The sequence below is a fragment of the Pithys albifrons genome, chromosome 2 (assembly GCF_047495875.1).
Source record: "Pithys albifrons albifrons isolate INPA30051 chromosome 2, PitAlb_v1, whole genome shotgun sequence".
NCBI lineage: Eukaryota > Metazoa > Chordata > Aves > Passeriformes > Thamnophilidae > Pithys > Pithys albifrons.
The window spans coordinates 27257219-27285203 of NC_092459.1; the positions used below are offsets into that span (position 1 = coordinate 27257219).

General features: G+C 34.9%; 1 protein-coding gene across 8 annotated transcripts in view; it reads left to right on the plus strand.

Annotated features, from left to right (window-relative positions):
• The window catches only part of ADGRB3 (adhesion G protein-coupled receptor B3), a 478263-nt gene that overhangs the window by 166918 nt on the left and 283360 nt on the right, over nt 1-27985 (plus strand). For 7 of the 8 annotated variants that reach the window (XM_071548514.1, XM_071548520.1, XM_071548521.1 and 4 more), the window contains 2 exons: nt 18775-18885; nt 24070-24231. In XM_071548514.1, the coding sequence (XP_071404615.1) occupies nt 18775-18885; nt 24070-24231 (273 nt within the window). The remainder of the gene's footprint in view (nt 1-18774; nt 18886-24069; nt 24232-27985) is intronic. The other variant, XM_071548519.1, reaches the window with a different exon arrangement.

Here is a 27985-nt window from a genome sequence, read left to right on the forward strand (position 1 = left end):
CTATGCTCATCACCTACGCAGCTGCTGTGCTGTACTTTTTGTTTGTCTGACTATGAGCTCTGGCTCATATTGTGGCATGCATATTTTGAATAGTCTTAAATAAATAGTGCACTTAGTGATCCATAACAGTATATTCTTAAAATCAAAGGCCTGATTCTCATATACCTTTGGAAAAATGAGTTTTAATTTATTTTTAATGTCATGTTAGTTTCTCTGTTATACTACAATAAAATAAACTGTGGTTGTGGAAAAAACATATTATGACAAAGGAAAATGTAGATATAATTTCTCATAGATATGCTCTGTTTTTATAAAACAGGAACGGAATACATGCAACTTGAAGTAATAAAAACTGTTTATATACTTCCCAAATATTAGTACACAATGGTTTTATGTGAGAGAGATGAGGTGAAAAAAGTACATAGAAGATCATGAAAAGAAAACTTAAAGAACACACAGAAGCATATCTTCTTTGTAAACTGACAGTATTGCTCCCATTAGATTGTTTCCTTTTCTCTCAGTCATCTCAATATAATGATCTTGACGGAGGCGGTTGGAATCTGGGTAAGAGAAAAGAGAAGCTAAAGAGCTATGGCCTGTCAATGCTGCATTCCAACCAGCTACATTTATCCACTTTAAACAGCCTATATGTGGCAAGATCACTGCAAATTAGATATAAAACAATTTGCATTTCTCTTAGTGTTTCAAAATTATCCTCATTGTCCACCCTTCATAGCTTCTGGTCTGCTTCATAAGAACTTCCTGTTCTATACCAATAGAGCAGGAAATACTCCAAAAATTAAATTCTTCCTGTCTGAGGTGCGCTTCTATCACATAGGTTACTGACGACTGTATGTATAGCTTCAGTATATTTATTTTTGAGTTACTGGGCAGCTGAAAGGAAATTTACATCTCTAACTTTTCTCTGCAAACTGGTTTTCTATTTCTGACTATTTTTATTTGAAATTCCTGTGTTAAAGTTGTTTTGTAGCATATGAAGGAATTATCTAGATTAACTAAACATGATTGTTTAGTATACATAAAAATTAACAAAATAAAATTTGGTTTCAGAAAATAATCCCCTGAATATGTACTGTAGATACAGGATGTGTTGATAGTTGTGGAAACCTAGGGCTTTTTTTAAAATGTACAGCTTTATGTTTTTTGATAGTTTAGAAGAACAATTTCCTGTTACTGAGATCTATGTGTTGTTTGCTAAACACAAATGTGGAGCTTTCCTTTGCTTTTCTGAAGCCTACTGAAGTTAGGGAGGCAAGCAATCATCAGCTCTTTTCCTTAGAAAGAGGTTACAGAAAGCCTTCATTGAAATGGAGATGACAGACCAAGAATCAATTTTGCCTTAATGTCTAATGAGGATGTGTTCTAATTCTTTTTTATGGATTGTTAGATGAGAAACACTTATCATTAAAAATGACATTGCAAATGCTACCACTGCTAGTTTAACATTTCTGTTTTAAGTAGTAACTTGGGTCAGAACTGGTTTTTGTGGATGCTAGCATGGGAGACTTAATTATATGTACATATGCAGTAAAAATAATATACTTTTTTCCTTCCTTTTCCCTCATATTTATACTGAATATCCCCTCTCACCCTCCTTTTAAAGCAGTTAGTAGATATACAATTGGTCCTTCTGAATTTATTGCTGCAGTACAGTGACATTTCTTTGTTCTAATCCTGTTTTACTTAGTCTTAGCAAGTGTATTTGTCTCAAAGATCTTCAGTTAAAAAATATGCTTCAAAGCAGAATGCAGAATGTGAATATAATGAAATACTGCAATATTGGCCCTGATACTAGAGAAAATGTGTGAAAAAAATCTGACCAAAAGAAAGGAATTTTATATTACTCTTTTTTTCTTCAAATTTTCCATAGTTTGCCAACCAAGTTTTCATAATTGTAAGTGTCTATGTGGACATGTTTCTGAAACGCAATATGTATGAAAATATGTAAGAAAAATGTAGAAATAACTGGTTTAATTTGAAGTTTCTAATACTACTTTCTATGCAAGAATAGAGGTAATGCCATTCAACAAACAGAATATGAGATGCAAAACTTTTCCTTTTGTAGTTATCCATCTTGAGTTATTTTACATATCGTTGGTAAATACATACATTAAAGGAAATGAAACACATCTTGACCCACCATCAGATCTTAAAGCAGTACAATTAACAGTGAGTGGGTTTCCCTAGTGTTCAATATAAAGACAGTTGTTTCAGTCTTTCATAAAAAGTAAATACAAAGCCACAGCTGATCAAAACAATTAATTCTAAGGATGGAGCAATCTGTCTGAATGACTGCAGTATCTTGGTGTACTTTTGCTTTACTAATCTAGTCTAACCTCCTGCTTGTAGATGTGCCAGAGAATTTAGAGAGATTGATGGATTAATAGCAAGATTTAGGTAAATTAATGTGAATGCAGTGTGATTCTGGTACATGAGGGGAGAGAAACAGATTTAGGTGTATAAACAGCAAGTCAGGGGACTCACAGAGAGTGTGAGCTGGAGGTATTTTCATGGCCAGAAGTGGTACCAAGTAAAACTGTGTATGACTCAGAGGCTCTTACTTATGAAAGAAACCTGACAACTGGAGAGGACACAGAGAAAAGCCTCTGAAATGAAGTACTTATAGAAGGCTTTAACAGTAAAGAAAAAAACAAATATTGATGGGTGGGAAAGTAAAGCTGAGAAATTCAAATATCAAGTTAGAATTTTCCAATTAGTAATCCACAGTGCCTGAGTTGGCTGGGCAACAATTTTCCAATTAAACAATCACATGAATACACTTAAGAAAAGGAAAGATTTCTCCATGACACTTACAGATCTCAAGCACTACCAGTGGAATAATTGTCTTCTGAAAGAAAGAATAATAAATATGTAAGTAGAAGAAAACAGGCTTCCTCTTTTTTTTTTCTGTTTTTCATTTTTGAGGTCCAGCTTTTGTGTTATGGGCTGTATTTCTAAACTAATATTCCTCGTGTTTGTTGACTTATAGGAAACACCACAGCAGCTTTATGTTTTGTCCTTCCTAATATCCCAGGGCCATTGCAGTGATAGCTTTCTGCTGATGTTAGCCTGTTTGTTGCCTGCTGCAGGCGCTGTTCAGGAACCTTTGACAGCTAAACTGACTGTCTCAAGAGTAGTGAGGACCTTGTTCCCATTTTCAAAATCAGATCCATGTTCCTAACTTTGGTTCTCTTGATCTAAATGAGTATACTTACTCATAAGGGAGACAGTGCTTTCCTTCTTGGGCAGTCTTGCTTTCTGCAGGTGAAGACCACTGGATTCACCAGGCTCTCTGTAAGCAGGAGTACAAGCCCTTGTTCACATTTTGCAGACTCGGTTGAAGAAAAGGTCTTATTATGGTTCTACAGTGACACACATAGATCTCCAGAACCTTGCTGTGCCACAATTGATCAGACTTTGAATAAAATATCTACCACTGGTTCTCTAACAAGCACCCCACAGGCCTCATCTGTCACTGGTTATTTATATCAAAGTGACCTTAGAATGATGTACAAGCAGAAGATGCTTAGGGAGCATGATATTGATGATCAAGGAAAATGTCCTACCACGCTGTCGGGGGCCTCGGAACAAGCTCCTTGAGGGCAGCCTGGCGCTCGGCCATCAGTTTCCCCACACATAGCACTGCAGTAAGTCCCATGGCCCTGCAGGATCACAGGTCAGCTCTCTGCTCAGTGGTTTCCTCACTGAAGAAAGCATAAGCAGAGGAGACAAACGCACACATCTCGCCCTTTCTGTTATAAAATAATTTCAAAAAAACTGATCAGAGACATCCCACTGGAACATTATGAAGATGCAGAGCATCTGGTTAGGAACAAAAACTGAAGAACCAAATTGTTGTTCTGCGGTGGACCAGGTCAGGAAAAATATTCCGTATTATTTTGATAGGCTTTATTCTTTAATTAACACATTGAGTGATCATGCTTTGTAGTCTAATAACTGAGGTTTTGTGTGGGATCAAAAAATGCATCTGTCTTCTTTTAGTTCATTGCAGCAGTTTTGAACAGTAGCAGAATATTTATGAACTCCTACAAACCCTACAGTCAGCTGTAACTCCTTTTTCCTAATGAGAACTGCAGCTGACAAGCATCGTCACCAATAGATAGGACATGATAAAAATTCAGAGCCATGAGGAAGTATGCTAAGTCTGAAGCTGAATAAGATGATTGGTTTTAGGTATGTGCTTTCCTGGTGTCTCAGTTTATTCATCCTCGGCACATACTGAGATTATCAGCAATTTTTCCATCAGTGCATAAGTATATGGAATAGGAAATAAGAAGAAATACATAGGTTTCAAAGATTTTTTAACTACTATGTCCCATTTGGTATAAATTTAGAATTTTTACTTTCTTAACAACCTTAGGGGGTGGCATGAGCAGGGCTTGAAGCTGCTTATCATTTGGTTATTGTATTTAACAATTATCTCTGTACATGCTCAATGTAATTATGATTCTTGCATTACATCCCACATAATTATGATTCTTTTATTTCTTTTTTTCACTTGCTACAGTTGCTGTTATTTTTTGTTATAAAGTATCCTAATGTAGGAAATAATAATTTAATGTAAATCCTAGAGCGCTTGAATAGATGCAATAAAGCTTTTCTAATTTCTATTTTGCCAAATGCACTCACTGGTATAATTTCTGGAATAACTGATTTTTACTTCATGACATGGAAAAAAAAAGTTGGGGCTGACTTAAATATGTAACTCAGAAAGGGCTTTTGCTTTTGTTTAGCTTGTATTTTTCATTAAATTTAAAAAAAAACCTTAAACTTTAATTTTTTAAAAAATGAAATCAAAATAAAAAATATATAGTATATAAAAGCTATACTTTATAAAATATAAAGTATAGCTATAATATAAATTAAAAAACTAAAGCTTTTTCAACGTTTTTGAAATGCTCTTTTTCTAGCTTTCACCTTTTTCCTCTTTTGTCTGAAACTCTTAGCTTAGATATACCAGTAAGTCTGGCCTTGAAACAGCCTTTTACAAAACAAGCTTTTTGTATGAAAAATATCATGTACTGCCCACTGGAATGTACTTTTAGTACAGTCTGTCCTGAATTAGGTTTGTTATGTACCTGTTCATTTACTGCATAGTAGTACAGTAAATCAAGATAATAACCTGAAATTATTTGTGACAATTTTCTTCTAATAGAAGTTATTAAGCTTAGAGATAATAGTAAATAGTGATGTAAATAAAATTAAATATGTGTGTATATATGTATAATATACTAAAATTTTAGTTAAAAGAAGAGCAATTCAAAACCAGTACCACTCAACTTACATACCTTGAGGATACTCTGAATTAAGTTCATAAAAAGGCAATGGAAACAGGAACCCTGATGATTAAGTTATCCTCTGTCTTCCTCAACTCTGTAATCTTCCTGTGCTGAGCAGAGCCACGCTGACCCTGATCAGATATGTATGCATGTGTGATCTCTTTACTTCTGGAGAGACGTGCCTTTGTTTTCCTTTCCTCCTTCCCTGCATTGCACCCCCCCCTTCCCCCACCCCCATTTTTCTGCTTGGCTGATATTCTTCTTTGGATATTATTTAGTTAATCATAGGACACCTTCTTTTTCCTCAAGCCTCTGGAATTCTCCTGTCTGCTACACCAAATTCTGGGTCCCTTAAGTAACTGTCTAGTTTCAAATTTCTTAAGACCTGTGAGAGGGTATACTCTGTGCTGAGGTAAGGAGAGGCACCAGAAGGAACTCTGCCGACAATTTGCACCTTAGAGAAGTGGCGTTTACGTAGGCTGTTTACAGCTTGGTCATAAGCACTCCCCAGATCCTCAATTTATGTCTTTTTATATCAGAATTGCTGTGTTTTGGTTACCAGGGTCAGAAAGTTAAGTGGCCACAGAAATAGTGCATCTCTTCAACTATTAGTCCCAATTCTGGATATACAGCTAGTTTATGAAACTGGTGTGGGACTGAAAATTTGCTTCAGCTGAAAGTACCTAAGCTAAGGGATTTATCTTTCTTTATACAAACAATCTCTAGGGTGAGGTTTGCTTTTTTTAATTTTTTATATACTTTGAATACCACCTTCTTTTCAGACTAACACTTGTGTACTCCCCAATTGCTACAGGCATTTGTTCAAACAAACACCAATTGTCAAATGATCACATATAATAATTTTTCTCTGCACAAGTATTTTACTGTTTTTAATAAGTTCTTGCTTCTTTAGCAAACTCCCAGGCCTTGCCACAGGAACCTTAAAAAGATGTAGTGGCAGATATTACTAACTGCAGTTCAGTACACATCCAGGGAATACAACTGTACCATTTCAAGGTAATAACAGTAATGGGCCTTGGGAAAATGTCTTTTGTTGTTGTTGCTGTCCCCCTACTATCCTAACTGGCATTTTGTCTCCTGAATTATTGTACTGTATCATTTTTAATACTGGGAATAATTTACTGTCATTAACTTTTAAAAGACTGCCACTTAGACGCAAAACCAAGCTGACCTCATCATGAATAAGGATTCAGTGAAATCCCTCTTTAACTAGCTGCAATTGTTCTATAATCTAAAGCATTAAATACTGTGGATCTTCATAAGAATCCACATGGTCTAACAGAATGCAGAGTAAGGACCTACCTAGAAAGTCATTGTTCTAGGTCTGTCAGTCCTGTGTGCTGCTCAAAGCCAAAGGAATTAATCCATCTGGAGACAGTTCTGCTCACACAGCAGTTATACTCAGTTTTAATTCTGTTATTTCATGACTTTTGATTTACACCAATGGAGTATTGTCATTTGCAAGTGATGTTCCTTGGATGTATTAAAATAACACTATGAGGCAGAATGGAACTTTTCTATTTTTTCGACTTTGGAAAATAATTGAAAACACCATGAAGTGATCAAAATTATATATGTCCAATATTGTATATTAGTATTAATAACTTATTTTTCTGCAAAATCTGTTTTATAAAATAATTGCTTCTTTATGTCTTTTTGGAACTTGTAATGATTTCTTTAAAAGTATAAATTGCATGAAAGTACAAAATGGGAACATCTGTTCTGTGGTCTAAACTCTATACATGTGCTGTCATATGGCACCAAATCCTTTTCCCAGAGGTAGATCTTGTGCACCCAGACTATCCTTTGGAGATGTTTTACATATGTTGGCATGTGGACATTTGTATAACCATGTCTTGCTTCAATGGGTTCTGCAGTTATCCTGGGAAATAAACTGTTCTGATTGTAGATATAACTACCTCAGGGCTGCAGAGTCAGTGCTGGCACAGAGCACTCCAGTTCAGTCAGGCTTTGCAGACCTATTGCTGCAGTACTTTCAAAACCTTCATTAAAACTAATGGAATGTTACTTTTGTAACCTAGGATTCCTTGAACAGGTTTTAGTCGAGTTTACTATTGGCATATCAAGAATGTAATGATTTTTTTAAAACCAAAAATGTATTTTCATTTTCTGAAAGTTGTTGCTAAAACCATAGGATTTTAGTCTTTAAAGTACTTTTTTTACTCTGCAATGTGAAGGAATATCAAGCTGAAGTAACTTTTTTTTAATTAAAACAGAAACTCAAACTTAAATATATATGTATATATGTGTGTGTATGTATATATGTATATATAAAAGATATCTTAGAAAATGTAAAAAATATTCCACAAGATCAATACAGAATTAGCTGTGTGTATTGAGTCTAAAGCTAGAGGTTCTTTTCCTGGTTCTCTGAAAACTGATACCTTGTGAGCTCCAACATTGGCTTTTCAGAATACTTAACATGCTCTTGATGACTTGATTGAAGCAAATAATATATGCCTTTTGGCCATTGTGGTCAACATAGTGGGTCTTTTTTTCTGAGTTTTCTGAACCTATAATCTCTGCTGCCTTATTATGTTTTTGAAGTTATCCGTTAATCACTTAACTAAATGTGGAATATGTCTAGTCTGTTCATTTTGGTGGTGGCATTGGAGCCATAGTCATCTAAGTACATACATATAGTTCTGATTCTAATTGTTGATTGGACAATTTGAGATATTAAGTCTCAAATGAGCATAATTTAATTTACTAATTCAGAATTTGTTTTGATGTAAATATCTCATTATACATGCCTATAGTAAACTTCTTTCAGGTTACTAACTGAGATATTTTCAGAGAGCGAACACAAAATAGGCAGAAGCCTAATTTAAGGCACATTCAATTTTTTGTCTGAAAATAGCTTTGCATAAAATCTATTTTTATAGCTATTTTACTGAGCTCCCTAGTGAACCCATTCTTCTCCATCCCTTTATAGACAGCAGAGTAGCAACATTTGGAGAGTTTTACAGGATATCTCTGGGCAAGTAGCATTGTAGATGATTCAAAATGTTCATAGAAGCAGCATGAGGGGAGATTCAAGTCTTAAGCCTCTCTTAGAAAGCTATAATACACATCCCAGTGGTAGGTCTCTAGCTGCTAAGAGAAAGTTTGTTTGTACTTAGTAAAACACAACTAACTGAAGACCTCCATTAGATATTAGTTTATATATACCCATAAGTAATAGATCATTCTCAGTTATTTGTTACAGTCAAAGTTCCCAGCCTAATGAATATTGCAAACTTTGTAGTTTTAAGTCCAGAACTAAACACCTTCACTGGAAAATCACTGCTTGCAATCTCCAGACATTCACGTATGTTGACTATTGGCATAATTTCTCCAAATGATGCACCATTGTGAGCTAAAACAGTTTTCAGGTTACCACATTTTATATTATGCTAACAAGCTGAAATGAATTACATGATACATGTCCTGGATTGCCATCATGGAATAGAAACTTTTCAATGATTCTTATTATTGGCATCTGTAGAGGAAACAGCCACAATTCTCTGTAGACTACACTTCCATTAATCATTGTGGAGGTCAAAAGGTATTGATTGTTGCAGTTATATTTGCAGAAGAGGTGTGAGAATTTTAAGTGATTCAAGTATCTGACATCATGTAGGAATGTAGAAACAATGAGGATGCTAAAATCAGTTAGTTTGATGCTTATTGATGAAAGGCAAGAATGTTTTTCCACCTCTGAGGATGTACTGCTTCAGTAGTGTCATCCCCATAATTCTCCCTAATATGAGCATCAACGTTGGGTCGACTAAATTATGTTTTCTATTGCATTCTAATTTAATCAGTGAACTGGCCCACAAGGCAGTTTGCTATGACTGAGTAGAAATCTCGGTCACAACTGAAGACCAGCATTTTTCAACGTTTTGAAAAACACATATGTATGTTGCAAAAAGCATTACACACTAGTCTCACTAATTCTAATGGGTTCATTTTCTTAATCCAGTAAACTGGTGTTTTTCGTGTGTTAAGAGTAGTACACCATAATCAGATAGATTGTGCCCATCAAATACATCTGCTCTTAAACCAATTTTTCTGCCCTTTTTAGTTGTTGGGGGTTTTTTTGTATTTTGGTTTTTTGTTGTTGTTGTTTTTTGTTTTTTTTTTTTGCTTTGGAGATTTGATTTGGTGTTAAGTAGACCAGAAATCTTACAACTCTTTTATTCTTTAATGCAGGCTTCAGGGTGAGCTTCCCCAAGAGGTGTTTGACAAACTATGCTTTGTTTAACTCAGATATGCAGCTGAACATTTCATTTGCTTTTAGAGAGGTATTGCATGAGCAATACCTGTGAAATAAGGCAGCCACATAGTACTTTCTGACACTATGGGACATAGAGGTGGGAATGCTGTGTTAGCAGATGCACTCAGGTATGTTTTCCAAGTGTGGATTATACAGTGATAGTGAAGGAGGACATTGGTTTTTGTCCTCAGTGAGATGTTAGAACTCTTACAAACGAATTGCTGGGTCTGACTCTGAAATCAGAATTGCAGAGACCTAGAAAAGTATGAAAACATATAATGTGTTTTCTGGAGATCTGGGTGCAATTGATTTTCATTGAGAGTTTTCAGTTAAATCTCTTGTGTACTTTCCTCTTAAAATCTTGTGCATGTATTTCTGAAGGAAGGATTTAGTTTTAGTTTAGGATTTAGTTTTAGTTATTTAGCGTTGCAACAGGCTCTCCAGAAAAGTGGTGGAGTCACCATCCCTGAAATTATTCAAAAAATGTGTAGATATGGCACTTGAGGATGCGATGCAGTGGTGCTAAGTTGATGGTTGGACTTGGTGACCTTAAAGGTCTTTTCCAACCTTAACAATTCTATGTTTGTGAAGGATTCTATGATTCTGAGGTTTAAATTTTGAATCACTGGTTTCCCTCTCATCTGTTTTGTGTTTTCCTATTAAGGTTATTCTTTTGACTAGAAAAGAGTTATTTATAAGTCTTATTTGTTAAGGCCATAAGTGCCCCATAGGAGTTCAGAGAGAACTTATGTCACCATAAGGGACCTTTTAAGAGGTTCCAGGTCCATTTTGGAAATCATTGCAACACCCTGCTATCAGGGGGTTGTGCCATATACACATCTCACAAGCTGAACTGGGTGGAATAAATTGTTCAAAATTGCACGTGTGTGATCATTAACCTACAAGTGACAGTTAGCAAGGGCTAAATACCCTTGTGAACTGGTTTTATAAACCTCCTAGCTCAGAGTAGATCTGTGGGTTTGGAAAACACCTTCTAGGAGACATTCTTCACTGATGAAATTTGGTCTGGCTGGGTGAAACCAGGCCAGCTTACAGCAGCTGAGGCTCTTGTCCTTTACTTTTACCCTTCTCTACATAAAATTTAGCAGCCACCCATGAGGTCTGTATACAAAACAGCCAGCTTTGTGGTACCACAAACTATAAAAATGTAATGTGCAATATTCGCATCTTGTGTCACTTCCTCTATTTTTTATTTTTTCATAAAAACAATTTAGGAGACTTTAACAAGGACAAGAAAATGCTCTTAAAAAGGCATGTAATATCATTTAGCTTCACCTAGGATCTTTACCATTCTAAAGAAAATCCCCATGCTTAGTTTAACTAATTTTAGTAAGTACAATTTGCAGTACCTGTTATTTAAAATATTGACCCTTGTTCCTTCTCTTCATACAACTTTAGATTCTTTCACAGACTGTAAACTTCCCTGTCATAAATTCATAGATAATTTATCTCGTATTTTAATGAATGCTGCTATCATTTAGAAAAGATTAGGCAGCCATCTGCAGAAATGTCTGCAGTAAATAGTTGCAGGGCAAGGAAATGGTCTAGATGTCCTTGTGAGTCCTGCTTTCTACAGTTACCTTTACTTACTGTTCAGTCTTTCTAGAACAGAAGAGTTATTGAATTCACGAATAGCTTAGAAATTACCATTTATCCTCAGTCGTCATTTCTTCAGTTTTAAATGTACAGAGCAATAAAGAGACACATACTAGCCTGCGTGTAATAACTAGGTAGCTTGCTGCAGTGATCAGTAAAAAGAGATTGTTTATAGAAAAATGCTGCCATTCTGAACTAACTCCTGCACTGGCTAACAATGTCAATACTTCAGTTAATTACCTATATGACAAAAGCAAAATACTTAATGCAGAAGTAAAATAGTACGATATATAAAGTAGCAATGAAGATACCGCAGTATTATTATGATACCATGATTTAAAATTTTAAAGTCTACACCTGAATGGGGTGTTATAGTAGAAGCATTAAAATGATGAGATTATTACAAGAGAAAACAAAAATATTTCATTTTTTTAAAAAAAAGGAAAATTAAATAAAGGTAATCCCCTGTGCTTTCATTCTTTAATGTGTTATTATATCCATGAATCTTTTGAGAGAACAGTATAGAATATGAGAAAATAATATACTTCTGAATTTATGGGATTTAAATGTCAAACCTGATAATGTAAAATACTTTTATCAGGGTTTTTTTTTTGTTTTATTGTATTTTGTTATTTTTATTTGAATACAAATACAATACCTTTTGTTTGAATCCATCCATTTTGTTATGGAGTGCTAGGGAAATATTTGAATGGGGCAAATGTGAACTACAGAGCATCTTCTGCCTGCCTGGCCATGATAATTGCAAATATATCAAATTTAGTAAATATGAAAAGGAGTACAGCTGCAGTCTGGGGTTCCATCCACCCCTACTTTTCCTCTTTGCTTAGTTTTAATTCTGCAAAGCACATGTGAAAACACTACCTGCTGTGGGGAGATTTTACATTCATTTTGAACAGGTATGAGTCACTTCACTAGGATTTTATGCTCAGTTTCTTCTGCCTAGGTATAAGATGATGAGAAATTGGGGCCAGGAAGACAAGTAATACAGTTTGCACAGTTTCAACATTCTGTGCACATTGAAAATGAATAAATATTACATCTTTAGGGTATTCTTCACTGACCAAATCTATAGCCACAAATAAACAGGCTCAGATTCACTGAAGATAATGGCTGGCCAAGAGAGTCACTGCAGAGATTCACAGAGAGATTCAGATTGCATTGACATGAGAAAGTCTAACTCCTCAGGATTTGTACAATCATTTATATTTTAATTCAGTAATACTTTTTTCCTTATGTTATTAAAAATACCAGCAGTAGTATTAATCCAAAATCATGCCCTAGGAGCAAATGGGTCTCCCCAGAGACAAATATAAACTAATTACCTTTGTCCAATATGTTGACTGTTTAAAATACATAATTATTTTCCCTAATTTTTTGAAAGGTGAAAGAGTGCATACATGTATGTATTAGGATATCTCTGTGTGTGAGAAAAAGGAAATCTTGTATCTAATTTCCTACAAATGTTAACCTGTCTTTTTTCTTTTACTTGATAAAATGGAAGAATGTATTATTATTCAAAAATATACTTTTGTAGTACAAATGCTTTTCCCTTTCATATTTTCACTGCTATGAAATCCTCTCCATGTTTTCATGAGTAATAGGATATCTTTCTCATTGTGTTCATGAATACAGCTCCGTTCAGTTCTTAATCCACTCTAGTGAAAGAAATTATTCCATTCAGTTTGAAATTGGTCAAAGCTCTTCTATACTGTTTTGGGGAGTGAAAAGAGGACTTTTTATGGGACCAGGATCTACATAGGAAGTAGGCAAAGGCTGTTTTAAGAGCATTTTCCACATTCACTAAGAAAAGGTTCCCATGGAAATCTAATTCAGCTAATAGTTATGTTACCCTTTTGGCAACTTGCCTGCCTGGTGAGGAAATATCATTTTAAGGGGTTCCCATAGAAAGCTATAGATTAAATCTGTACTGCAGAGTGATGGTATTCACTGATGCCCTGAAGCTTTGTGTCTGGCCAGTGCAGCATTAGAGAACAAGTGCTTCCTTGTGGGGCCTAGGCACCCTCCTACAGCAAAGCAGTGCTGGAAAACAACTGCAGCTCAGGACTTGTTTGATTTGAGTGTTTTGTTGGGTTTTTATTTCTCTCCAGTCCGACAAAAGATGAACTGAGAAAAACAAAACCAGAAAAAAAAAAGCAAAAAACCCCTCAGTCCTTTGAATCTAATGAAATTTATTTTATTTATATGTATATATATATGAGATAAATTTATAGTGAAAATGAAACAGAAAGTCAGTGCAAAATTGTGCTTCTAAGTCAACACACATTCTGCCATCTAGTGCCCAGAAGAAATTGTGCTGACCAGTTGCCAGTGTGATGAGAAACCTCAAGTACTGCTACTGCTGCATATCTTTGTGGGAGAACCTGTAGAATGGGCTACAGCCAAACAAAGTAAATGTGCAGAGAACTTTTTCAAGCTCCTGGAGATCAGAAATTGATCAGATCTACTGAAATTATTTAATAGTTCAGTCCAAATTTTAATTTAAACAAACTGATTCTCTCTATATTTTCACAGTCTTCTTTCTTCCTTTCCCCCCTCTGCATCCTCTCCTCCCCCTTCACCTGGGACTTAGATCAACATTTTGCATAATTTCTGGGAAAAACATTTGTGTATTGTCACGGAGAGCATGCCATGCTACTGCACCTGAGGCAGTTTGCATTAATGTGCGTTCTGGCTGCAAGACCTTTAATATTCATTCTGTAGTCAAGGGTAATTGAAAACACTCATTTGGCTATTTACAGCTCAGGAGTGGGTAAGATAGTAAGATCACACTGCTGGAGTGCTGTGGGTGAGAGAAGAAAATGACAGTCACTTTGAGGAATCGATTGCCTCTCCTTGCTTTTAAGGTTCTGAAAACCCTTCAGGGAGCTGCTCACCATCTCACCTTCCAGAAGGTTCCATACAAGCTTATGATGTTCTCACCAACTCTCAGAGGTCTTTGACATTGTACCTGTCCTAAAGAGAGGTGTCAGAAACTGTTGTATTTTTTTTTTTTTAGTTCAGAAGTTCATTCGTGTCGTCATCACCCACTACTATGCTGAAAAAGGCTTTTTTTTTTATTAACACCAATGTGCTCCGCACCATAAATAGCACAACTCATAGTAGATGGTACACCATAGCCAGATCAATATATTTACACTATAAAGTTCCCATGAAATGTGACAAAAAATAACCATAAAAGCCAAACCAACATGGTTATAATGTCACCTAATGACTAGGATGTATATATAACTATGTATATATATGTGTGTGTATGTGAAATACTATAAAACAGCCTAGACATAAAATCTGTTTGACACTTACCTTAGCTTTAGTGATTATCCACTTGTCAAAAAAGCAAAGATTAGACTTGGTGAGTAGAACCTTGCAAAACTGGTATTTTTCTTTGTATTGCTCAGTCTTCACAGTTTGCATTTTTACACTGTTAACAGATTTTTTTTCTTCTTTGTTCCTACAGAGAGCACATGGCACCTCTCTTCTCTCCTAAAAATGTACACCTACACTGGCTGCAAGATTTTAGCTTCTCCTTTAAAAACTAAAAAGTTTACTCAATAGGAATAAAAATTCCCATAACATAACATTAAATAAAAGGTAAAGCAAATGGAACTAGAGTAGCAAATAATACACAGCTGTAAACTCTGGAATTTCAAATTTCTTTTTTAATACTAGAAGGCATGGAACTATATTGCATGCCTAAGCTTATATGCAAAATGAAATCATGGAATCATAGAATCATTTCCTTTGGAAAAGACCTCAAAGATCATCAGCCTTTTACTGAACACCACTGTGCAAACTAAATCATAGCACTAAGTGTCATGTCCAGTTGTTTTTGAACACTTCCAGGGAGGTGACTCTACCCCTCCTAGGCAGTCTGTTCCGGTGCTTAACCAAATGATATGTCATATCCATATATCCATATGCATTATTAAAATATTTTTAAGTATTGATCGATTTGGTATATCTGAGGAGAGATAAAATATGCACCTTATCGCAGCAAACTTGTACTTCTGTAGCCACCAAAGGACCACGGACAGTAGGATAAATTCCTTTATGAGATAACTAAACCTCAGGTTTTCTACCTTAAATGTTTACCATGTATTATAAGTCATGATCTCGTTAAAATGATCCATTTAACATTCCCCATAATGCTGATTGTTTTTTACATTTTGAGGTATTTGTGTTACTTTTTACTACATTGTTAATGCTAGAAGGTATTAAAACCCTTTTATGTTTCCAAGCCTAACTTAAGTCCACTGATGGTTTCTGATATAGGCCATGTACCTGTTTGCTGCTGAAAGGATTTGTTTTCTCCTTTTATTTAATTAAACAACATGGTTAACATCAATGTTTGAGGTAAAAGCAGAGAAGGACTGTCTTGTTTCATCAAAAGAAAATTTAGGACAGAAATCAGAAAAAAAATTCTCTTCAGAAACTGATGTCTAAAAAATACCTTCTTCTGGGTTAGAAAACTTATTTTCAGCAGCAAAAACTAGGCAAAAAGAGTGAGAATGAGAAAAAATCCTTTACTCAGAATGTTAATTCATACATGCAGTCTTATATCCCAGACATCAGGCCTTGAAATATGCTGACTTGACCTTGCAGGACACTTCTGTGCCAGATACTGCCTAGATTAAGATGGTTATTATCTCCCTTCCCACACAAACAGGCCCTTGAAATTACTTTGCCATTTCATCATACTCTAGACTGACTTGTGTTAAAATGCTTTCCCAACCCAGAAAGGATTTAAATACTTCTCTGTGAAGTATTGAGGAAAAACAAATGCATAATGGGTTAATCTTCTATATTCATTACCTAGGATCTGAAAATGGAAGAAAGTTTTATTCTAGTATTTTTAGTATTTATTGTAAACCATGGCAGACATTTAAGTGAGATTTTGTTTTATAAAATGCTTCATAAAAATGCATTACTGTTAAGCTTCTTAGATTAAACAATTTTGAGACCATTGTATGTACTCATACACAGAAGGTGGACATTTCTGATCCCATTACAAAAATGTACTTGACCCATTTTTTCTTTGCCTATGAAGCCTGCATTTCAATGAAGCCTCACCCATGCCAGTACACTGCATTTTCTGGTACCACTTTTGTTCTTGTGCAGCATTTGGTTAAATACTTCAGCTGAAAATGAAAATGAGGCATTGCATAAATCTGGTTCCATATTTTGACAAAACTTATCCAGAAATACTTTAAACTTAGTAATGAAACATTTATCTTTAATGTATACTTACTATATAAATGCTTAATATATCAAAGGAAGATTAGCTGTAAACTGCATCTCAATGACCATCAGCAATAGTAGAAGTGATTTTAATGTGTAAATTAAAAATGGGTTGTTGCTAAGTGGAAAAATGAAAAAATAGAGATATCATTATCATGGTTGGTGGTATTTGTAACTCCATGGCTGTGAATGGAGCTACATTGGGTATCCCAGGAAACTGATCTCCCAGACTTGCCTGTGCCCCTTCACCCACGGGCTCTGTCCTGGAGGACACTGCATGTGCCTGCACCCAGCACAAGATGCTGCAGGACTGGGACCAGAACACTCACCACCTCCCTGTATGCCTCTGGAAAGCCTTCCTCTAGCAAAGGTCTCCCATTATTGCACTCTATTTGTAACTTAAAAAGTAGAACTAAGTCTTCTGAAAGAATGGTGCCATATCCTGTAAAGTGCCTGACAACCAAAGAGCATGCAGCCAGCAAACTGAGAGTAAAGATGCCTTGCTGTAACGGCCTCTTTGGGGGAAAAGCTATGAAAAGTCTCTTGCCATTAGCATGTTATTAATTATGGTTTAAATGTGTCATCTGTACTGCACATTGTAAAAATTGTAAAAATATTCTAATCATAATTTGCATTACAGTATCAACTGTAAAACTTTGGTTATAGTAAGAGGTTTCCCACAGAATAAAAAGCTATCTTAAATCAGAGGAGCTGTAGAATAGATGTATTTTGTAAAAATCTATTCATAAAATTTTTAACACATATATGCGTATATACACATATATAGAGTATATATTCATGTGTATATATATAATTTAATTATATTTTATATTTATTTCTAGTATGTATTTAAAAAGTTGAATACTTAATCCTCAAAATATATTTTAACTAGATTTTCAAATATTCTCTTTAGAATGAAACTGCATTGCTGTTCTGAAATGAATAATTAAATTTATATTTTAAGTGATGCCAATAATTAATATTTGCAAAAAGAAATACTAATTTGAAGAAATACATTAATAATTTACTAGAAAATAAAAAACCTCTTTCTGCTGATTGACCCCTTAAAAATCAGTTTACCTTTTACTGTTTCTTTACTCTAAATAGAAATTTAAATATGTTTAATGATTTATCAAAACAATGTGTTTGTAAATAATACTTATTAGCAACAATGACATCTTATATAATGTTTTTCATCTTTTGAGGCAGAAAGGTAAGTTTTAGTATCTTCATGGCTTTAAAAATTGGGGAGAATTTTGAATTTTGCATTTGCAAGGTAACCTTCCAGCAGAAAGGTATTTTTTAATGTTTATGTTCCTAGTGTTTCAGACCCCTTCTGCCTCATCAGAAACTTCATGTGATTGCAGTTGAAGTGGCTTCAATGTTAACCCACATATCTCTGCACACAATTCTCAAATTAGAGTCCCAGCAGAAACAGAATATGTAGCACGGAGCTGCAGGCAGCTGTGTGTGCCTGGGAGGATCAGAGGGATCTGTGCTAAAGACACAGCAGTCCCCTCTAAGTGCAAAGCACCAGAGATGGAAAATGACAGAAGTGATGGGATAAAAAACTGAAGCATCTTGTCTCCCCACACTGGGCTTTTTTGTCACCGATTTTTCGTAGGTTTTCCTATTAAAATCAATGTGGAAGGCAATATATAACCTATAGTCCTTTAACTGAGAGGTTTCAGAAAGGAAACAGATCCAGAGCATTTGTTCTGCTGGATTCAGACGGAAAATTAAACAGTTCTTTGGCTAAACCATTTCTATTTCCCATTGCCACCATTCCCAAGGATGACTCGTTATCTCTGTTGAAGGCTTCATCAGCCTGAAAGACGAGTGCAGCAATAGAAGTCCTCTGGAGGAGCAGCAGGCTCTGCTGAGAACAGCAATGTCTAACACTGTCACAGTTATTTTCTGGTGTGGTTTGCACTGATTCAAGATACAGGAATAAAATGTCTGCATTTGAATAATTGTTTTTGTCCTGTGCTGTACAGCTGATTTATAGTATGTGTCACTGCATTGAATGTTGGTTCATACAAGAAAGTCACAGTGGAAAATCTGCAGACATAAATTTAAGTATTTATTGAAAGCTGAGTGTAGCAAAGTTTAAGTTGATGTTAACTGCCATGATCACTTGCCTGACTCTTACTTACCAGCAGCTTCCAGGTATGTTTAGGAACATGTTGCATGAGACAGTATGTGATTTTTGAGAAATGTCTACACACAAGCTTTCATAAACCTTTATTCTGTCTTTAGAATTTGGAATGATGGGAGATCATACAATTAAAAGTCAGCGACCTCGATCTGTTCATGAGAAAAGGGTCCCTCAGGAACAAGCTGATGCTGCTAAATTTATGGCACAAACTGGTAATACATCAGTTACATTTTTCTATTTACTGTTGTTACTTTTAGCAAAACCACTGCATGTTTCCATGATCTTTTGCTGCATATTTGTCAGTTTTCTAAGCTGATACTTTTTTTGAATCATTTATTTTTGTTTTTCACCAGTTAAAGTCCATAAATAAAGTAGCTGAGAGTTAGGTAGATCATACAAAAACATGCACTCTGAATGTGGATACTGAGTCATTTAATGTAAGCATGAATTTCTTTAGTAATAAAAGCAGTCTCACATGTACAGGACACAGGACAGCTCACTGTGACATAGTAACATTTTTTCAAAGATGATAAGAACATGCTTCAGAATGTCTTTATAAATAGACTGAGGTCTAATTCCAGCTTTAGGCATTTATCAAATTAATTAATTACTGGGGTGACTTTAATGTGCATGCATTCAGTATTTACTATCTTTGGCCCAGCACGATGCTCTATTCTCCAGTTTCCAGATTCATAATTGCTAAATGAAATTGGCCGTGAGTAGTTTTTAATTGGATGTGAAAATTATCTAACAGTTTTTCATCTAAAACATATTTTCTAATATTATTTGAGCAACTTCATCTTCTTTATCTGGAGATACCAAAGTGATACTGGAAATCCAGAGCTGAAGTAATTAAAAAAAAACAAACAAATAAACAAAACCAACAAAAAAACAAACAAAAAAACCCAAAACAAACGAACAAAAAGGAACAAAAAAAAAAAAGGCAGCATCTTTACCAACAGTTACCACAGCTGCCTTTGAGGTCAATGATAAAATTTCAGTGGTGAGTTCATACACCAAAACTATGGCCCATTTTGACAACAATAATAATCCCTCTATCTGTTGGTAAAATCTAGCTCTTTCTTGTTACCCTACACACTCCGTTACAGTAGGTTACTGCATTGACAATCTTGTGCCCCATAATTTTTGTATGGATTTGAAACAACTTACTCTATATTCCATAGTTACTAACCTAGAAAATATGCCTGCATCAGTCATGCATAATGCTTCCAGTTTTTGTGTACTTTAGTAAAAGAACTATGATTGCTTCTAGTTATATTGCATGTTGACTTCCTTGGTAGTAGGGTGCTTTACTTAACAGATTTGCAGAAATCAATATATAAAGCTATCTAAATACATGTATAGCCAATCAGTGTAGATCTGTTTGATAAAGAATTTAGGACAAAGTCTGTTTCCTTCCTATTAATCTATAGGACTGCTTTTATGGCTAACTCCCAGATACTACCACAAGCAAATGTAGTGAAAGAAGGAAGCCTAGAGTTCTCTGGGTTTCCATGAAGTTTTTGTTTGGGGAAGTAGAACTTATTACTTACCTACTTAGCTCAGACATAGAACATTAGTTGCTTACTACATGGAATAACACCTTTGCTTTTATGCTGCTTCTTGAATTCATACAATTATTCCAAACTATGTAAAATTATCTGGGTTATTTCCTCATATAAATCCCTAAAACTTCAATAATATCGTGCAAAACTGCTGATAATTTCTAGTCATACATAGCAGCGCATCTATTATGGTGTTAGAGAACTGCATTATAAAGGCAGCAGTTACTTATACCATCACCTTCTTATAGATCGTGTGCGTGGAGTGGGAGATGAACATTCAAAATTATACAGGCTTGGTTTTCAAGGTCCTGTTCTGAAAGCATGTGAGATGTATGAGCATATAGATTTACATGCCCAAGTTTGAGGAAATCTGTATTTTCCATGCTGTAGGTTAACACATTTCAAGTAATACTGTGGTCTTTTTGAACATACTAATTTTCATCTCTTCATTTTGATTTTCCTTTGTAGTGATCATTGCATATTTTCTTCACCTCTAATGCATTAATGTTTCTTGCAATAAAATTACTGTGTTATCTTCTTAAACTGATTCATAAGTGGTTTTTTCCTAACATATCTCATTAAATTACCCATGTACTAAGAAGTTCTAATAGTAAATAGATACTGATTTTATGAGGTTATATATTTTAAGCCTGTTTGCTATTTTGCTTGCTATAATAATAAAACACGTGCAAAAGTGCGACAAAATGTATGGTTTAAAAAGGCAGAGAAATAAGAATAGAAAAACATTCTGGAATAGATCTATGAAAAACACTTCATGCTATTAGTATAGTGGACCTAATCCACCAAATCTTGCTGGGAGTGGGGGATTTTTAAATGTAGTACTAAAATATACATTTTGCTGGTTTGGGGGAGTGATGTGAGGCAGTAAAAAAAAAAAATTAAAAATATTGTATGAATATTTTATTGTTCTATATTTGTCCTTTTATGTGTTTGGACTGATCCTTCCCTTAGGTGTTATGGGATTTAGAGAGTATAATGCAGGTAAGTTTTACACAGATCAATGAGGCCTTCCGTACAGTAAGTTATGTTTCCTCTTACATGTCAAGCAGCTGGGGAGAGTGAGGGCTTGGTAGCTTGCCAATAGCTAATTTGAAATTGTAGATTTAATATGATAGACACAAAAAAATTAAGAGTTCTCAAATAAAAGAAAGTGAGATGGAAAAAAATAGCCATTTTGAAATTTTCATTTCAGAAAAGAAAAAAATGGAAAAAAGGTAAAGCAAACAATTGAAGATGTATTTCCAGATTATTCAGTCTAGGTTTATTCTAAAAATTATAAAAGTCTTTATTTGCTTAAATTAAAAACTGTAAATTGACTACGATGTGGTATGTCTGTGTAGACATTTCCCTCCTTTTAAATCTTTCAAAATAAGTAATGATCATACTGACAGCAGTAAAAAATGCATCAAAAATCTGAAAAAAAATACCAAAATATCATCATGCATTGTACAAAAGAAAGCAAAGAAGCCGGTGAGATAAATTTTATTTGTTTTCTCTTAATTTCACTCTTTTTGCACTGTACATCATGTTATTATGGAGGACCTTCCTCCAACAAACGTTCAAGCCTTGTATCCTTTACATACGATAAAATATATCGAGTTTATGCCTTTTTTGAATGGACAGTACATGTATGCTCAGATTTCTAATAGTTAATATTAATTTCAAGGTTCATTCAGTACAGTCACATTTCTGAGGATTGTGTTGCTGCTATTTTCCATCATATTCCAAGGTTTAAGAGCAACATTTTTATCACCTTATAAAAAATGTAAAACTTTTACTACTTCATTTCTATATTTTGTTAGCTATGTACTTTCACCATGTCTGTATTGGATAATGGATAACTTGCACTGAGTATATATGACTGTTTTACATAATGAGAAACGTCTTGAGAAACATAGTTTTGACTTTTTCTGCTGTTTGACTTTTTATCTAATCCATTATAATAAAGGTAAAGTCAAACTTCAAGCATGTAAGAAAAGACAAAAAATATTAGCCTAGAAACCCACAGTAATACATTCTTTTTACTATGTACGTAAGACTTATATTACATATTTTATAATTTTTAATGTCCATCCACGTATTAAATATTTTTACCATGTTATATCGTCTAACCTGAACCCAAGGCATGTAACAAAGTAATCAAAGTGCTAAATTCATATTAGAAAAAAAATTAAGGCAATAATCAATCATTGAATTTATAATTTTTTCACCTAAGAAATAAAGAAAATTGCTCAAAATCTCACTAGTGATTTTTTTGTATGTCAAAAGCTCATCATTTTGTTGTCCATAGAAAATTTTAGATTTGCATATAATTTTATGAAAAGCAGAGAGATTTTTGTGCCAATTACGAAACATTCTGTCTTGTTACTGAATAAGAAGCTTTTTGAAAAAAAACAAACATAGAATAGCCTCAGAATTGCTTCTTAGAGATCTAGCAAAAACAAGGTTTCATGCTTAACCTCTAAAGCAAACAAAAACAAGCTTGGGCAGATTCACAGATTCTTGCTACAAAAGCACATTTTCAAGGAATAGTATGTGATTTATTGCATTCTGGTAAAACATCACCAGAATCTCCCTGGATTGCAGGCAATCTCTCAGTCACGATTAGTATCTAAACTTTTGGAAGACTCGAGATATATTGAGATAATCACAATTTTGAGCAAGCTGTTCAGGTCTTCAGATTGCATCACACCAATGATCTTAAAACAGAAAATTCCACTTGTTTCAAAAGGGACATATATTTAAAAATCAATCATGTAATTGAGGTTTTAGCATGCCATTTTACCTGCTTGATTTTCAGTGGAAGAAACTAGACATCAACACACAATTATTTATTCAAATTGTTTACTGAGGTATATTCACTTTTTTTTTGCATTTGCTTTCTGAGAATATTCAAGGGATCTAGTTTTCTGAACATGAATTCCTTTGTGAAAGGCAGTCCAGAATTTTGTGTGTAGCTGTTCATGGAAATTAAATTCAAGCATTCTTTCCAGAGCATCCATGCAAGAGGACTTTATATGATACTTGCTTTCAAAAAATAAAAATAATGTGCTCTCTCTCAGCAATAAAAAAATTTCCTCTATTCTAATATACAGTATTAATAAGTCACATCTGACAATTTTGAACATGGTGGTACGTACTATGCACTAATCTGTTCTAGCACACCCAAGAATTTAGTACTCTTGTAGGTCAAAAGCATGAGGTAGATCTGTGCAGCAAATGATCAAACAAAAGCTACCATCCCGTAGTTCAGGTTAAAATTTAGTAAACCAAGTGTTTTTATTTGCCAGGGAACGTCTTTCAAATGCTAGATTACTCTCTTCCACTGATGAAAATAAAAGACATTAGGGACTTAATTTGTTTGGGGTGTTTTTCATTGGAATTCCCTTACTTGTAGGGTTCCTTAAACTGTTATTGAGCATTAATTCTAGACTGATAAGTATAAATTTCAAAGATAAATCCTTTGCTATTTTATGAAAAGAGTTGTTTATGTACTTTCAGCATGCTGAGGGCACTGTTCTTTCTGAAATGTTGAAGGGCAGTAGTTCTCATAAACTTTTAAATGATGCTAAGAGATCAAAGTGTTCCCCTCTTACAGGCTGTTACCTGACTGCAGCACTTTAGGTGTCTTTGTTTTTTATTCATTGCACATTTTCACAGCTGCTTTATACTTCATGAACTTTTAAATATTTATTTTGGTGTGGTACGTTTTTCTTTGATTTATAAGAGCAAATGATAATGAGCTTTAGAAAAAAAATTGTCATTAATACTTATGCCTATATTCATGTTTGTTTGTTGTCTTGAATACAGGTGAATCTGGTGTTGAAGAGTGGGCCCAGTGGAGTACGTGTTCAGTTACTTGTGGTCAAGGGTCGCAGGTGCGAACCAGAACTTGTGTATCACCTTACGGGACACACTGCAGCGGCCCTTTAAGAGAATCAAGGGTTTGCAATAACACTGCCCTCTGTCCAGGTAGTGTTAGCAGCCAATAAATAAAATTGTGGATGTTTTTGAACTGTATAATGATAAGAATTTGAAACTATATATTTTTTTTAATTATTAACATGGATTTCATAAGGACATTTCAGTTAAAGCAGAGAATTGTAATTCTATTTAGTTGTGAAATTTTTTTTTGTGTAGGTTGTGATTTTTACTTTCAGATCAGTCAAGATACTGAAAAAGAGTCTTTTCTTTCCTGACAGTTTCAGATTTTTTTAAAAAAGTCTATATTTCATTTTCACTCAGAAAAGAGAAGGTAGCATGAGTTTAAAAGACAAACTAGAGAAAAAATCCACATCATCAATACATTAAGAAGCCGTCTAAAGAACAGAATGGGTTAAGCTAATTTATATTATTTCACGTCATTTTGTAATTGTTTCACCATTTAGAATACTGTCTTCTAGGCAATGGGCCAGACAATGTTCTCTGCAGTTATGTTTTCGTGGACTTCCCTTTACATTGTTCTGGCAAGAAAGGGCAACTGCTACCCATCAAAGGAAAAAAAGATCAGACAAAAGTAACTCTCTTACATCTGACATATGGTAAAGGTCATCAGTATCTTGCATCACAGTTTTTCTACTTCTTTTGTCTGAGAGATCTGGACATAGTTGGAGTTCAGCAGTAGTTATACACTAAGGAGAAGAGGCAGGCATGTTCAGGTTAGTTGCTGAAAGGGCACATCTTTCTTTAGACTCTACCTGTAGATCTGATTAATCAGCTATGGGAAGCAAAAGGGAAGGCATGTGCCCCATGACTACATTAATTTTCCTCTGCTGTGACTGAAATGCAAAAAAAAAACCCCAAACTATATGCCATTCTTCAGATGTAGAAATCCCTCAGTTCTCTGTAATATTTGATCTCTGTAAAAGGGTGGTGAGCCATCTTCAGCCATTCTTCAGGGGAAACTCACTCCGTTTTTGAAGTAAACTAAACTGTCCTACCCAGAGAACCCCTGGACTTTATCTCAATGAGCAGTAATATGTAGGATCAAACTGTCATGCTGTTACTCTGTGTTGAAAAATATCCAATGGGAAGTGCATGTATCATCAGAGTCTGTGGATCATTATAAACATTTAGGGAACCTCTATAATGAAAACCAACTTAAAAGGTTTTCTCTAGATAAACTATGACTGTAATAAGAACTGCTCTTAGTACCTAATTTTTTTCTACTAAGATTAAGACAAGCAATTCAAATTAAGAGTTTTTAATATTTCAGAGTAGAAATGCCTTGTTATGCGGAACTTTAACAATTGAAGTGTTTCCATATAAAAATGGCATCTTTTTCTGAAATGGTCAAGCTAGCTTAGAATGTGCCCGAGGTAGGATGTATTGCAAAAGAACTCTCAAAAGTACAAAAATAAGAAGTGAATTAAGAGAATTTTAAAATAAAAGAACAAACATTGCAAATGGTCAAAGCCATATTTAAAAATTCATTTGAAACTAGGTGAGGAATGAACATGAAAACACACAGTCCAGCTCTCACAGAGAGGTAGTTCTGCCTGCTTTCTTTCTTATTAATGTTAACTGAGAAGAGGAATGGTAGTTAAATCACCTACTTTTCAGAATTTTATCTTCATTCTCTCCAGTAAGACATAAGAACTTTTCATACAAAACAAACAAACAAAAAAATCCAGCTAATGCAAAAGCCAAGATAATTAATTTGCTGTCAATATAAACTGAAAGAAAGTGAATTCAATCACGTTTTCAAGCAACTTCTAATCAATTCTCACCCAAAGAGACTGCTCCATATTCCACAGATCGTAAAGGAGCATTTTCCTTACCCCCTTCCACTTAAAGGTACAGCTTTTGTTTCCAAATACCCACTATGAGCAATGGCTACCAATTCTTAGTACCTATACTGCCAAGATGTTTTTCTTTTCAACTCACCACAGCTGATTCTGGTAATCTTTACATATCCTGAGTTTACCTTTTCTCAAGAATTACTCTTCTGGGCTTAACTTGCATGTTGTCTCAGTTACTATAGCCTTATTAATTTATTCTGTTCTCTGTCTGACTACAGGGTCACTACTATGTGGCAATGTGCAAGATTAGCAATTTAGAAATATGCTTTTCCTAGTCACAGCTTCATTAATTTTTCAAACATCCCTTTAATTATTAGCCTAAGTATCCTCTGTCCACATTCTATTAGGTATCCTTACTCAGAGAGTTGCATAGTTCAGGATTATTGCTGTTCATGCATAACAAAGTATCTACTTTGTGCACTGGTGTATTTAAAACAGAAGTTTGACAAAATTATTACTAAAAGGGTGGGGGCCATTTTGAGAGCTGGAATAATGTTTTCCAATCAAAAAGTTGCCCCTTCAACATAAAAAAAGGTATGAAGAATAGCCTGCTGTACTGTACTTCAAGCATCTATCCATAGGCTTCAAAGGAACCTGTTAAACTTGCAAATACTAAAGCAAATCTTCTAGACTATATTTATTACTGACTTTATATATGCTTTACTTATTATATATGGTGTCCAAGATAGTCTCTGGGATGTTAGGGAATACATCTCTCTGGCCTCAGTGTCCTGGAAATTTTTGAAAATGGGAGTCACCAACTTCAAACACACACATATGCACGTGTGTGTATATATACATATGTATATATTAAAATAGAACTTTACATTTTAGAATTGTATGCATGATAATTCGAGTAAAATAATGAAGGAACCACTATTTACATAATTTTTGGTTTATTTATATTTATTCCAGACCAGTACTATTCTAGAGAATTGCAACACCGACAGTAACAAAACATAGCTCAGGTAACCTTTGTTGTCATTGGTTCTTTCAAGAGTGAGGATCCAGTACTGCAGTGCCACTGTATCTTTTCAGTTTAGTGAATAATTTCTAGTGCAGCTAAAACTCGAAGGACAAGGAACATGAATTTTCCATGCCTGTAGGTCATCTCAGTTTCTATTTCTCCTTCTCCATTGCCTCAACACTTTTTACCACAAAATTTAACTGAAGCTCAGCATTTTCAAGCCTATGGGTAAACCACACATGTCAGGAGCAGAAATACCCCAAACTATTTTGGACATTTGCATGCTAAAAACCTATATTTTGGCTGGGGTGGTATTCTGGGTAATTTTACTTACCTCTCTTTTTTTTTTCTCCCTTGTCCTATCTCAACAAGACTTGTCTAAAAGTGCTTGTCCATATTTTTCTTAGAGGCCCCCTTTAATTACTGGCAGGCTGCATGTCCCCAAAACCTTGTCTTTTTAGTCTGAACAACTCAAACTCGTTTAGCCTGTGTTCATAGGAGAGGTATTCCATCTCTCTGATCATCTTTGTGACAGTGCTCTGGGCCTGATCCCACAGGTCCATCTTTCCTGTAGTGAGGGCTCCAGAGATGGATACAGGACTCCAGGTGGGGTCTCACCAGAGTGGAGTAAAGGGGCAGAATCCTCTCCCTCATCCTGCTAGCCACACTTCTTTTGATGCAGCCCAAGATAAAATTGGCTTTCTGGGCTGCAAATGCCCATTGCTGGCTCAGGTTCAATCACTCATTTGCAAGCACCCCGCAGTCCTTCTTTTTGGGGCTGCTCTTAATCCTGTTATCTCACATCATGTGTTGATACTGGGTTACCTCAAGCTGTGTGCAAGACCCTGTTGAATCTCCTGGTGTCCAGATCCCTCTGGATGGTGTCCCATCCCTCAGGTTAATCAACACATCACTCTGCTCAGTGTTCTCTGCAAACTTGCTGTGGGTACTGTTAATG